The following is a 13372-nucleotide window of genomic DNA, read 5'->3' as shown; positions in this document are numbered from 1 at the left end:
ATAACAATTTGAGAGTACCAGTATGTGTGTCAATAATAATGAAATACATACATGTACAGAAATAAAGTCATAAATGTAATAATGATCACTGAAGATGAGACTTGTTTTTCATGGAAGAAAAAACAATCAAATGTAGTTCCATATATTTAAAGAAATATTTTTTTCCTTGCGCGATTTTTCTCATTTCCTCTTCTTCTTTTCTTTTAATTTTTGCACCCCTGATTAGGAAATTTTGTGTAATTTGTAGAAATAACCAAGTGTATACAAAGGAACTATTTGCTGTTGGTAGCTGAGGCTACTTCCTAAGGTGTGCTCCGGCTGTTTACACACATGTGAAAAACACGTGGATTTGAGGGTAGTCTTGTTTGCGGGTAATTTATTTTCGAAAATGCCGCGAAGGGTGTTGTTTTTCTGGTGTCGGCAGACGAGATAGGTAACATAGAACGTTTCTGACTGAGTTATTCGGCATCAATTCTGTAAACTTATTTTTAATGAATTTTTTTCCTCTATAGTAATATATAGTGAAAATAATTACCGGTGTGATACCTTAAGAGGAGGGGGATACGGTTTTACAGCTTAATGCAAATATGTGTCAGTGACCATTATCAGAATACAATGGAATTCACACTTTTTATGTAGTAGATAAATAGAATGATAGTCATTTTTTGAGAAAGGTATATATATTTTCTTGTTTATTCTGTATCACAACAAGTGAAGTATAGGTGGCTTTTTCATTTAGTGAGTTAAAAGGCATAATTTACACTTATATGTGTGCTTTAGTTTTAGACCAGATCTCGGTACAGAAAAGCACGAAAACTTAACCTCCTGGCTCCGTCCAGGGCGAAGGCCTGAAGGCGGCCCACAAACCCCCTGTCTCATATTTTTGTTCACGTCCCTACACTGAATTTCTTGGATCCGCCTATGAAATATCTAATTGTTAATGACTATTTATATTGTCAACAACGGAGCGTATTATAACTTATGCGAAGGGGGAATCTGGGTCGCTTTCTATGACCTACAAATATTTTTATTTTAAATGAGTAGAATCGTCCAAATGAAAGTGTAAATGTTTCTCCGCCAACATTAAAGTAATTGGGCAACCTTGTTACAATTGGTTGCTCAAAGGTCGCTATAAGGTCATGTTCTAACTAAGCTTTAATCGCATTGGATACAAAATATCGATGAGCTGCGAGAACTGAACCATGAGTAAAGTATGAAAGGCTCTTCTAAGTGATACTTTGCACGTGGTTTGCAAGGATGCCCTACATATTGATTTTCACTGTTCAGTTATTTGTCAGTTGGCCAAGAAGTCATGCTCGACTGAGTACAAATTTAAATGGTATCTAAGAAGAGTGGACGATTTGTTACAAATTTAGAAACATCTGCAAGGTATGTCAATTGTATTACTTCAATAAGACTTCGACACGCATAGACGTGAAGCAATTTCACTGCGCTGACCGTATTGTTATTTATTATTTACATAAGCCACTGAAATCTAAACCAGTATTTTGACTTGTTCTAAGATGACGCTCTGAGACCAAATTCCATGTATGCTTGTACATTATGCCAATCGACCCTCACGAGGGCATTAGAGGGGATTTTGTGATACCGCATGTCGGTGGTAACTCGTTATTCTTTGAGGTTGTTTCACTTCAGTTCTTTTCATTGACACATGTAAGTACATGTATTTCTTGTTTTAGTAGAAAATTTTTAACCAAAAGCTGTTATGTTTTTGAGAAATTAATCAAATAATTGTTCTATTTCCTATTGAAATCTACTCTCCACACTCATTGTTGTTTGTAAAACCAAATTGAACTTGTTTTCAAATGAATATCGACAATGAAATGATCAGTACAATTCATGAAACTACCCAAGTGTTTGCCTTTAAATACAAAGAAGCCACAATAGTTATTTTATGATCAAGGTTAGCATAAAATATGATCTCTGGGAGGAATACATTACCGCTAAATTGTCAGAAATTACGTTTTTCATCTAGATTTCAGATGTTATACTTTATACTTGAACTGTTGAAGGCTGGCTACCTATAGTAGATACATATTTCTTATATTCACATGCAGTTTATAACAACTCGTTGAAAAATCACAATGCTGCATACATTTACTATTGTTATATGTACTTTTTGTTAATGTTTATACTCTGTCGAGATTATGGTTGATTTAATAGGCTTATAAAATAATTCGTGAGTATGCATATTTCCGGTGTCACAATGCGAACATGACTACACAACATTTTTGCCCGTACATGTAATGTTGTATGGTGGGACATAGTAAGCCCATATCCCACCCCCGTAGTAATTGAACTGGAATTTGGATTTTACTCCTTTGATAACCGTGAATGAATTGTAGAATTAACACTGTGATATTATGGCTCTCTCTGTCCCTGTTTTTTGTTGGGGGTGGGGGGGGGGGGTGCTCACTTGCGCTGAAAGGTCTTCTGATCACCTTTTGTCTGTCATTTGTCCGTCAACTTTTCACATTTTCATCTTCCTCTCCAGAGCCACGAGGCCATTTTCAATCAAACTTGGTACTTGAAGGGGATTCAAGTTTTTTAAATGAAGGACCATGCCTCCTTCATGAAAAAGAATATAATCACAAAAATGCAAAAATATGATGGGGGTCCTAAAATACTTATTTTCAAGAACCATTGGGTCAGAAAAGTTCAAATCTACATGAAACCTTCCTGATATAATGGAGGTTCGCGTTTATTAAAATCATGGTTCCTGGGGGGTAGGGTGGGATCACGGACGTCTGCAGAACTCGTACCCAGAAATTTGGGTACGGGTTCTCGTGGAGAAGTCGTACCCATCAATATCTGGATACGAGTTCTCCTGGAGAAAATCTTTGGCATTTTACCAAATAGAAATGTGGGTACGAGTTCTCCTGGAGATAAACTTTGTACCCCGGTACGACTTCTCCAGGAGAATTCGTACCCAAATTTCTGGGTTCGACTTCTCCTGATACCGGACCACGATAGGGGATCAAAGTTTTACATGCTGTTTTATAGGGAAAATCTTCAAGAACCACTAGGCCAGCAAAATTGAAATATACATGAAAGTTTCCTAACATGGAGTAGATTCAAAGTATGATCCCCGGGTGTATATTGTAGAATTGGGCCATGATAGAGGTTCAAAGGTATATATGGGAATATACAGGAAAAGTGGCGGGTCACACTAAATCAAATCCAGATGCAAATGTTCCCAATTTGTTTGGATTCAAGTTCTTTTTCTAATACCCCTACAAACTAGTCTGTGGCATATCGTTTTTACTAGCCATAGTCCTCTGCGTCTCCGCACACAGTTTGTGTGCAAACGAACTCTGGCGAAAGTTTAGTGCAAAAGCCTGATATGAATCATGTGACAATTTCCGCGGGAAGCTGTACTTGTAAATATTGTCGTTGAACGCACACATATCCTGAACTTTTTTTCATCCTCAACCAGCTTGTCGTGTTTTCGCATTCAGCTGTTTTAGTTCAGATTATTTTACAGTGGTATAAACAATCCAGTAAACTGTATAACACTAACCCTTCGAAATTTTTAATGGGAATTAAGGTTGAAAAAAAATCTTCGGAAGACCACAAGAGATAAACAACAGCAAGGCTAAAGTGACTCGGGTGAGCTATATGGGACATATGTTTGTTTGTTGGGTTTTCTTCTTTTTTGGGGGGTGGGGGGTGGGGGTGGGAGTATCTTTTCATTAATTCATTATATAATACCACTGGCTTACTAACTATGATATATAGTGGAACCTCAATAATTCGATTATTGTTTTTGTCCTGTCTGTCATTCTGTCAGAAACTTTAACCTTGCTAATAACTTTTGAACAGTGAGTGCAAGAGCTTTGATATTTCACATGAGTATTCCTTGTGACAAGACCTTTCCGTGGGTACTAAACCTTTTGACTTTGGCATTTGGCCTATTTTTAAATAATTTGACATTCGTCATAATTTCTAAATGGTAAATATTAGAGCATTCCTATAGTACATGAGCATTTCTTGTGACAAGATCTTTCTACTGGTACCAAGATATTTGTCCTTGTGACCTTGGCCTTCTTTGGAACTGGTCATTATCGGGGGCATTTGTTTCAAAAACACACCTTGTTGTACTTAAATCTAGTTTATATTTTAAAACAATACATAAAAATATGAATAATAAAATGTCTTTCTTTGTTGTTCAATCGGGTGATGATGGTAGCAATCATTGCAGAAAAAAAAATCCATTTTTTCCTCATCACCCGATGAAACAACGAAGAAAGCATTTTATTGTTTGATTAATATTCCATTGTATACTAGTATTTAGAATGTCAATCATTGTCAAAAGTAAGGAAATGTTCCACAATGGCATATAGCGTAAAAACCAAATGTATACAGAAATTGAGTTAAATCATAAAGATGGGAAAAAAATGTATATAGTATACAGAGAATGTATACATTGTTTTCTCTCTCCCAGTTCACATCACAAATACATGCCACAGGTATATTTCCCACTGAACTATAGAGGAGACATTTACATATTGACTGCTTAAAAAGATAAAAAGAATGTAAATGTACCGCAGTAAGGATTTACGTGTGTAACGTGTGCACATGCCATAACGTATTTCCACCTAGTATTGTGTAAATTTTTAATGGCTGGCAATTCTTTTGTCCGGACAGTAAAATTAAAAAGTTGTGATTTTCTATAGCCAGGACCTATTACTGAAAAGTCAACAGAGTAGTGTAGTGACTAATCCTATCCAACTCATGTAAAAAGCTCTGTTTTGTGCTCTGTGGATGATCGAGGTAAAGATAAAATGATTTAACAGTATACACGAATTGTGTTAAATTAGACACATTTGTCTGTTTTTCTCATCTGTAGTGCTTGGTTTACAAAAGCACTTTTGTCATTCATCACAATTTTCATTCTGTGGGATACGGAATGTCCTTTCAATGTCCTCTCCATTTGTGTCCTGATAATCAATATAATTGCCCCCTTCACATAACATATTAAAATTTATAAAGTCAATTATTTTTTCCATTTGTTCAAAGAAATTACACTTGTGTCCTCACTTTCCTCCATTTTGAAACAAGAAAGGTGGTCAGAATTGGAGGGAAAGATTTAGGGCATGGGGTACCAAAGAAGATTTACAGACATGTATGGTGCACCTTAGTTGAAATTTTTGCAATATTTCTAACTAAGTTTTTTAAACATCAAAATTGTCATAAAATTATTTTCATTAACCAGCTATGACGACGAAGCAATTATCACTTGAGCCCTCTCGGCCAAATATATTTTGATCCCGGAAGGGCCCATCTCAGGGATGCGCAGAGTAATAAGAGGCAGGACACAGGGAGTAACACTGTTCAGCTTCGCATTGGGTCATTGTAACTGGCCTATTCCATTTGATTTCTACAAAAGGGGAAATTAAGATTTAAATGATATTTTAAATGTTTTATTCATCACAGAAAAATATCCACCATAAACAACAAACTTTGGTGCATATTTGACACTGTAAATGAATAAAGACGAATAAGTATCCTGAAACAAGACATGCAATAATGGTCAAGACCGTGGTTGTGCAAGTAACATTATATTTACAACAAGAATAGCTAGTAATCATTGTGCAAAATAGGTAATAGTATTTATTTGAAGAATTCGAAAAAGTGACAGGAACCAAATGTAAACGTCCCGCCAATTTCAAGTTGGAGGTGCCACTGGCAGATGGGGGAAAACAAGAAATAATACAAAATCTTCAGAATGTGAGGGAAGTTTTGTAGAATAAGCTAGGGAGACCTGTCAACAACACTGATATTATTTAAACAATACTTATTCAAATAATTTGATGGCTAAGCCTATATGAGCCCTTTCCCTAATGATCGAACAGGATATGTACATGTACAAAATTGTATTACATATGTAATTAATTTGGGGTTTACATGTATACAAGAAAATAGATTAACAACTGTATAACATCTGCACATAGTACAATTCAGAGTATTATACAAGTAAATATAGTATAGGTACCGGTTATATTTCTTTAATAATAATAGTAATACATTTGAAGATTACTTAAAATCTTTTGGTAAGTGCAATAAATTATGCACAAATTCAAAAAGTTTCTTATTGGTGTCAAAATCAATATCAGGATTTCTAAATAACAATAATGGAAACACTGTTGGATACCTGGAGAAAATCCCTAGATTCAAGTGATAGTGATGGTTCAAATCAACTGGAACTTACTCAAAAGTAAAGAAGATTCAGATGAAGCAAAAAAAAAATCAACCATGCATTTCTATACAGCGGAATGTTACCTTCACATTATTCAAGATTCTGTATTGCCACAGGACTCGGGATTCTCGCAGTAGTAAAATGAGATGATTACATAATTTGTTCCACAGAAATATGAAGATTCGTGTAACACAGCTATTCTTGCAGAAGTTGGATATATGAAAACTTGGATGTTGGTATTATGATATATGAAAACTGATGCTCGGCATGGATGAGAAAAAAAATGCACAAGAATCTAGTGTCGTTCCAATTGTGGAGAGATTCCATGATGTGCTCTATTGTACCCATGTCACAAAGGCAGATGATACTGTTTCCCAAAAACATGTGGAACTCAGAAAATCTATGATGACTTGGACAGCGGGGACATCTCTGTGAATATTCATACTCATGACAGGAATATGGCCATCAATAAATTTGTGAGCATAGATTAACCTTTTGCGTGGCACCATGAGTGTAAAAAACGCCTTGACCATTATTTTAAGTGGACCGAGATGCAAAGAAGGAAAACCATGGTCTGAAGAACTGATTGATGAAGTGGAACCTGTAGCTATACGTTTTTACTGGGCAACCAAGCGTTTTTAGAGTAACTCTACTACTTTAAGAAATATGTGGGAAAACATTGTGGACCATTATCAAAATAATCACAAACGATGTCTCTCCAGATCTAGATGTATAGAATGTAAGCAGGATCCGGAACCTTCAACGGATCCAGTCGCAGTTAAAGGACATATCGCATGTTTTCGAAAGGTAAAAAAGAGAAATTGAGAAGTGGGTACTTAGGATCTATTCTAACCCGGATTCCCACGGGATTTCATTTGGGAAGAGACGCATGCTTTTTTGAAAGTTTCAACAACACGATGAATGAAAGAATAGTATTTGGTATAAAGTATGCGCTTTCCTTGATGTTATGCATTGGAATGAAAATGCGAGCGGAAAATACCTCTTGACTCAAAAGGCCTTTATAATTAGTTAGAAAATTAAGGAGGTATACTACACCAGAGAAATTTGATGTAGATGAAAAGTGGAGGATGTGTACAACAATATTTTGAAGTTGAAATTTTTTAATTTACTTTATACAGTTTTAGTAGAAGGTAATCTGAAGAAAAAATTAAAACCCCTGCTGGATTTGAACCTGCGACCTACAGTTCAGTAGTCGGTATTCTAACCTACTGAGCTACTCAGCTAGGTATTTAAACGCATAAGGAAAAGTCTAATATTGCTGATATCGATTATTTTATCCATGTTTTTAAAGGAAGTCAGCCATTATGACGATGTAGAGTACTACCTTCACAGGAGAAAAGAACTACAAAAAGAAAAACATTTGATTTTAGAAATAATACACCTGTATATGGATGCGCCATATCAAATGTGTGTTCAACAACAAAGTCATAAAACCCAAGTTTTACGATCGTTCTAACAACAGCTTGAGAAATCAAACAGCCAATCGAAGATTACTATCTTAAACATCGTATGAAAATCTAACACGCTCAGTAAAACAAACTGTCAAGCTATAGTATCTTATTTCTATGTAAGACGTGGATGTTGTGTGTGCACACTGTGTAATTGCCGTCCGTGTGGATATTTAACTAGGTCAGATCTGGCCTCTGATTGCATCGGCTATAAAATATGGATGTGCTGTGAGAAATGAACCACGAGTAAAGTATGAGAGGATCTTGTATGTATGAATTATACGTTGCACGTGGTTTGCAACGATGAAATTCATATTGATTTTCTGTGTATCACAGGCACTTTCAACATTTGCCAGTTAGCCAAAAAATGATGCTCGTCTGAATACCAAACAAATATTACCCAAGGTATGGTGGCTGATTTGTGCCATTTTACATTTTGTCGTCGTTTGGTTATTTTGGGGCGAAAAGACGACAAAATGAAAAGACTACAAAACAATAATTAGTGACTTTTCGCTCCGAAACATCAAAAAGACGATAACCCGTCACGCGAGAAGTCGATCGACAAGACCTGTACATTTACCGTCATTTTTCTTTTACTCCAACCATATATACCTCCAACCATATATACCTCCAAATGTGATTGTCACACCTGAGTGATTTTCTACCTTAGCACATCTCCGGCTATGAATGTATAGGGAAATAAATCACGTTTTAAAACATCATGCATTGCTCAAAATTACAAAATACATAACGTACAATAGTAAAGCATTCTGAAAATTTGAATAATTTAGATGAAAATATGAAAACAAATTCTGACATACTTAATTGTATGTGCATGCAATCATTTACAGTTATCATGTCAATGACATAAAGTAAACGCGGATTAATCATTTGCTAATCAGATACTAATGGAACGGAAAATATAAAGAGCATAAATACATATATGTTTATAAAACTCCTTCAGTTCTTGCAAAATACAGGTACATATATGCATAAGTGATGCGCATGGTATGCTTGTCTAGAAAACGTATCAAATACGGACAGCTATTTAGTATTTACCACGGACCAGATATGTGCACTTACCGAAAATGTTAGATTCTCTTTATTCTGATAAATCCACGAGACCAAATAATTAACTTCATTTGCTTTGAATTGAGACAGTTACAACACTCTGTCATTCCATAATACATATAGATTGGGGCACACTTCATTCGTGCCAATCAGGATGTCTGATATCAGTGTCGAATATTTTTCCTGTATTGATTCCTTGACTGTTCAGAGGTTTTGCAGTTAATCGAAATCAGGAATCTGATCATGCATGTACATGTATACCGTACTTCTGTTTGGATATATTGCATGCACAATTCAAAATTTATAGATGATTGCATACAAATGTCAATAATAATCGAAAATATACATCTGGGTGAAAACATGGGTATGGAATTACAAAATAGAAGGTTGACAAAAAACATTCAAGAAAGGGAATATGTAGTCGAAAACCTCGTGCAGCTTTTAAGACTTGTTGTCTCTTCGGGAATCGCATGATCATTTACGGTCAATTCATACCGACCTTCTTGACGAACAGGTCCTTCAGGCATTTGATATCCTATGGGAAGACCATCTCTATGTGACCTTGACCTCCTCCCAGAGCAGCAAGTTTATATTGGTGCTGAGACATCCCCATGTTGTATGAATTCTTGTTCAATTATGTTGGGACCCTTTGAAATTTTTCATGGAAATAGAAATATTTACAAGCAAATAAAAAAAAAACTGGTGTTTAATCAAATCTTCAAAATCTAATTAGTCTTTTTATTATCATTATCGATACTCATATTAAATAACTTTCAAGTTTACTTTCTTCTCATTCCCTACTATCATTAAAAAGTGGGAGGGAGTAATAAATAATAGTAATTGCAAAAAGGGAGACTGGTTCCCCTGAGTGCGTTCGAGATCGCCGTTTCCTTTGTTCTAGTGCTCTGTTCTTAGAATCGCGAATGATGAGAACATGTGTGCACGAATGTGTTCATGTTCTTCGACCAAACTACCTACAGAAGTGGTACGAGTTCTTGCAACTCTAACCCTTTCTCGTGATGCGTACTCGGCGTTTGGGATCGGCAGGAATTTGTACTTTTGCCAAGAACGGCGTATCGAACGCACTCCCCGATTCGTACATGCCTGTCGCATGTCTGCGCCTGATATCCATTACAATTACTAGTATATTGGTTATGATATATGCAATCGCTAAAAGAATTGAAATTGACCTCAGAACTACAATACCAATCCAATGTTTTCACGGTCGTCCGCGCTGAATCGTATCTGACTTTTGCCTTTGTGACGTCAAATGTTTTGACTGCAACTATGGCAGTCACAAACGCTGTATATCTCCAATATCGTCATTTACACATGTTGTCAACTAGTGCAGAACTGTACCTCTTTCAAGTCTTTCAAATTGAGTTCTGTATACATTACTATATCAATTGCTGTAAATAGAGAGAAAGATACAAATTTTATAAAAGCTTCAGCAAGTGATGTGAAAAAGATCAACCTCAATTAATTAATTTAATTTTACGATCAGATTTTGTCGCAAAGGGATAATTGGCGTGTATGTGCTAGGAATCCTATATATCCCAATGAACGACCACCATACCCGCTTTGCATACAACCAATACCGATCAAGAGGATCGAACTTGGATTGCAGCGGTGGGAAGCGTATGTGTTGACCACTACATCAGTCATGCAAGTTTGCTGATACTCCTTTTCTTCAGAGGATTGAGTTTCAATCTGATTGAATTACAGAAATGAGTTGAACTCGCCTGAGCAAAGCCAAGTGTGTTCCTTTCTGATCGTAATTTGTCCGCCCCGCCATTCTGACCGATGTCCATCTAAAATCCTTTTACGTTTTTGACTGATTGGGTCGTTTTTAACCAAACTTGCACAAAGTAAAGGGAATCCTTTATCCAGAAAAGCTGGAATATGCACGTAAACTTCTTAACACATTGAGGATTCAAATTTGTTCGACGAAAATGTGTGCAATCTTTAAATCCAACATCCTTTTGCATTCTAGTGTACATGTCGATTTTAAGTTTGTTCACACCACCCTCAGGATCAGGGTGGGACCTCAATAGGGTTAAATATTTGCTGTATTGGGAAATTCATTTCAAATCATTTTTATGTCAACTGCAATGGAACTATTCGTCAAACAGGTGTATAATATGCATTCCTAAAGTGAACGTTGTAGGACATGGATATAGGCCTCTTTTCGTTCACTTGAACAAATAGTAAACTTTATTCTAGCTTACAGTGTTTATGTGTTTAACATTATTTGCTCATACATGGCGTGCTTTCCTATTCATTTAACAAGTTTTTAAATGAGAATTATCTTTTTTTGCAGAGTGAGAGTCGGTTATGGCGATAATAATTAGGCAGCACCATCGATACATCCTTGCGGCAACAGCAGCTACATTTTTATTTTTATTTTGGATTCACGTGTACCTAAGTGAACCAGAGGAAATTAATGAACAGAAACCGGACGACTTTAGCGTGACTGTTAATTTGGATGCATACCCTGTAATCAAATTAGACGATTTTCTTATTCCGCCCCATCCTTCCAGAAAGCATGGAAACCCAAATCGAAAGTTCTCTCAAGCTGGACAGGACGCGGAAGCATATCGTATTTTCCGTAAAACTGGTGGATTTTTTGTAGATATTGGTGCCAACGATGGCTTGTATTTGTCAAACACATTGTGGCTAGAGCGACAACATGGATGGTCCGGGTTATTGATAGAAGCCAATCCGGGTCTCTGTAAGCATATTGATGATCTGAAGCGCCACGCTTGGCGTTTGTGTGCATGTTTGTCTAACAAAATCAGGCGTGCTACGTTCGTGAGGGCGGATGGTGTAGGTGGAGTGGAGAATAATTTGGACAGTGATCATGTAAAACAATTTCAATTTCACAAGAATTTCACTAGAAAGGAAGACGTCCCGTGCTTTAGCATGGAAGAGGTTTTGGATAAATTGAATGTCCATCATATTGATTTTTACTCTCTAGACGTTGAAGGAGCGGAAATGCAAATTTTAGAATCCATGAGGAAAGAATTATCTTCACGTAAAATGACAGTAGACATATGGGCCATAGAGTATCGTGTATGGGACGGCAAACAAATTGTGGTGCATAAATCTATGGAAAATCTTAAAGCTTTAAGGAAATTTTTCAGAGAAGTTGGTGGCTATGTAGAACATTCACATCTATCTAATGACGAAAATAATGCCATTGGTTATGCTTTGGATGTTATTTTTGTAAATATGAGCACGTGGTGCAGTCGTTACCCTATCCTTCCAAGCGGGGAACAATGCTGACCATTGTGCTGACCGGGAATACTATCCGTCCAGACATTTTGTCGGAATGTGTTAGCTATTGCTACAGTCCCTAGGATGATAATGACATTGTATTATACGTGTGTACTACTCATTGTTGCATTATCAATATGAAGTTGTCACAGCCAGGAAGACTATCATCGTCGCAAACCACGGGTTATTGCCTTTTAATTTTTGCTCCATTTCACGAATACTAGTAACTCCTGGTTTGCGACGATGGAAGACTATATGTGTTCAAGTTCGCTATCCTATTGCCTGTTAGAAATTGTGGGCAATAAATTTCAATATGAATCTAAATTTGGTGTATTGGGTGTTACCATCTTTCAACTTTCCAATTTTCATATTCACCTCTACGAAGTTTGGGAGTTATAGAATCTCCATGTCCGCTCGTCTCGACCCATGTAGATTTAATAAAACTGCAGAACTGTGGAATTTTAAAGGAAAATCGTTATATTACTTCGATAGAACATTAATATTCAGTTTCATAAGTGATTTGTTCGGAAGTAATAGAAAAGTGTGCTCAAGTAATATAAATCTTAAAGCTGACATGAATTAATAAATACGTACACCTTTTTCATCTTATCCGCCATATTTCTCCCAGGTAGCCTAATTTACTCTACCCGTATATACCCCAAATGTGATTGTCACACCTGAGTGATTTTTCTAGGTGGACTCGACCAGTGCACATCTCCGATAGTAATATATAGGGAAATGCGAAACAAATAAAATCACATTTTAAAACATTATGCTTTGCTCAAAATTACAAAATATTTATTGTATACCAATGCAACATTCCGAGAGATTAGATAATTTAGAAAAAAAATGCAAAAAAAAGTTTTTTCTTGCATACTTGCAAGTGCAAGCAAGTATTTGCAGTTTCTTATGAAATAAATGCGAAGAAATCATTTGCCAATTACATACTGATAGAATGGAATAAGCAAAGAGCATAAAATATATTATTTATATAAATTCTTGCAAAATACAGGTCCATGCCATATGCATAATATGTAATGCACATGGCATATTCGCCACAAAAAACACCGTATCAAATACGGACGTCTATTCAACAGGTATCGGAGATGTGCACTTACCGAAAATATCAGATTCTCTTTATTCTGATAAATCCACGAAACAAAATGATAAACTCCATTTGTAACTCGTTAGAACTTTACAACACGTTGTCATTCCATTATACTGACTGCGACACACTTCACCCGTGCCAAATAGGGTGTCTTCAATCAGGGGAGATGTCAGAGTCGAAAATTTTTCCTGCATTGAATGCTTGTCTGGTCGAGGTTTTGCAGTTGAT

General features: G+C 36.2%; 1 protein-coding gene across 6 annotated transcripts in view; it reads left to right on the top strand.

Moving 5' to 3' along the window:
• Positions 1-12360, top strand: part of LOC125682228 (uncharacterized) — a 21170-nt gene extending 8810 nt beyond the window's left edge. The window contains exons 1-3 of one of the 6 annotated variants that reach the window (XM_048922697.2): positions 1189-1389; positions 1524-1674; positions 11081-12360. In XM_048922697.2, the coding sequence (XP_048778654.2) occupies positions 11095-12045 (951 nt within the window). In that variant the 5' untranslated portion in view covers positions 1189-1389; positions 1524-1674; positions 11081-11094 and the 3' untranslated portion in view covers positions 12046-12360. Of the gene's footprint in view, positions 1-1188; positions 1390-1523; positions 1675-3366; positions 3631-4651; positions 4795-7007; positions 7028-11080 lie in introns of those variants that run through there. The other 5 variants (XM_048922700.2, XM_048922698.2, XM_048922701.2 and 2 more) reach the window with 5 other exon arrangements.
• Positions 12361-13372: the final 1012 nt, after the last annotated feature.

The sequence above is a fragment of the Ostrea edulis genome, chromosome 2 (genome assembly GCF_947568905.1).
Source record: "Ostrea edulis chromosome 2, xbOstEdul1.1, whole genome shotgun sequence".
NCBI classification, from domain to species: Eukaryota; Metazoa; Mollusca; class Bivalvia; order Ostreida; family Ostreidae; genus Ostrea; species Ostrea edulis.
The sequence above is the reverse complement of the archived record's forward strand: the minus strand, read 5'-3'. Positions and strand labels throughout refer to the sequence as shown.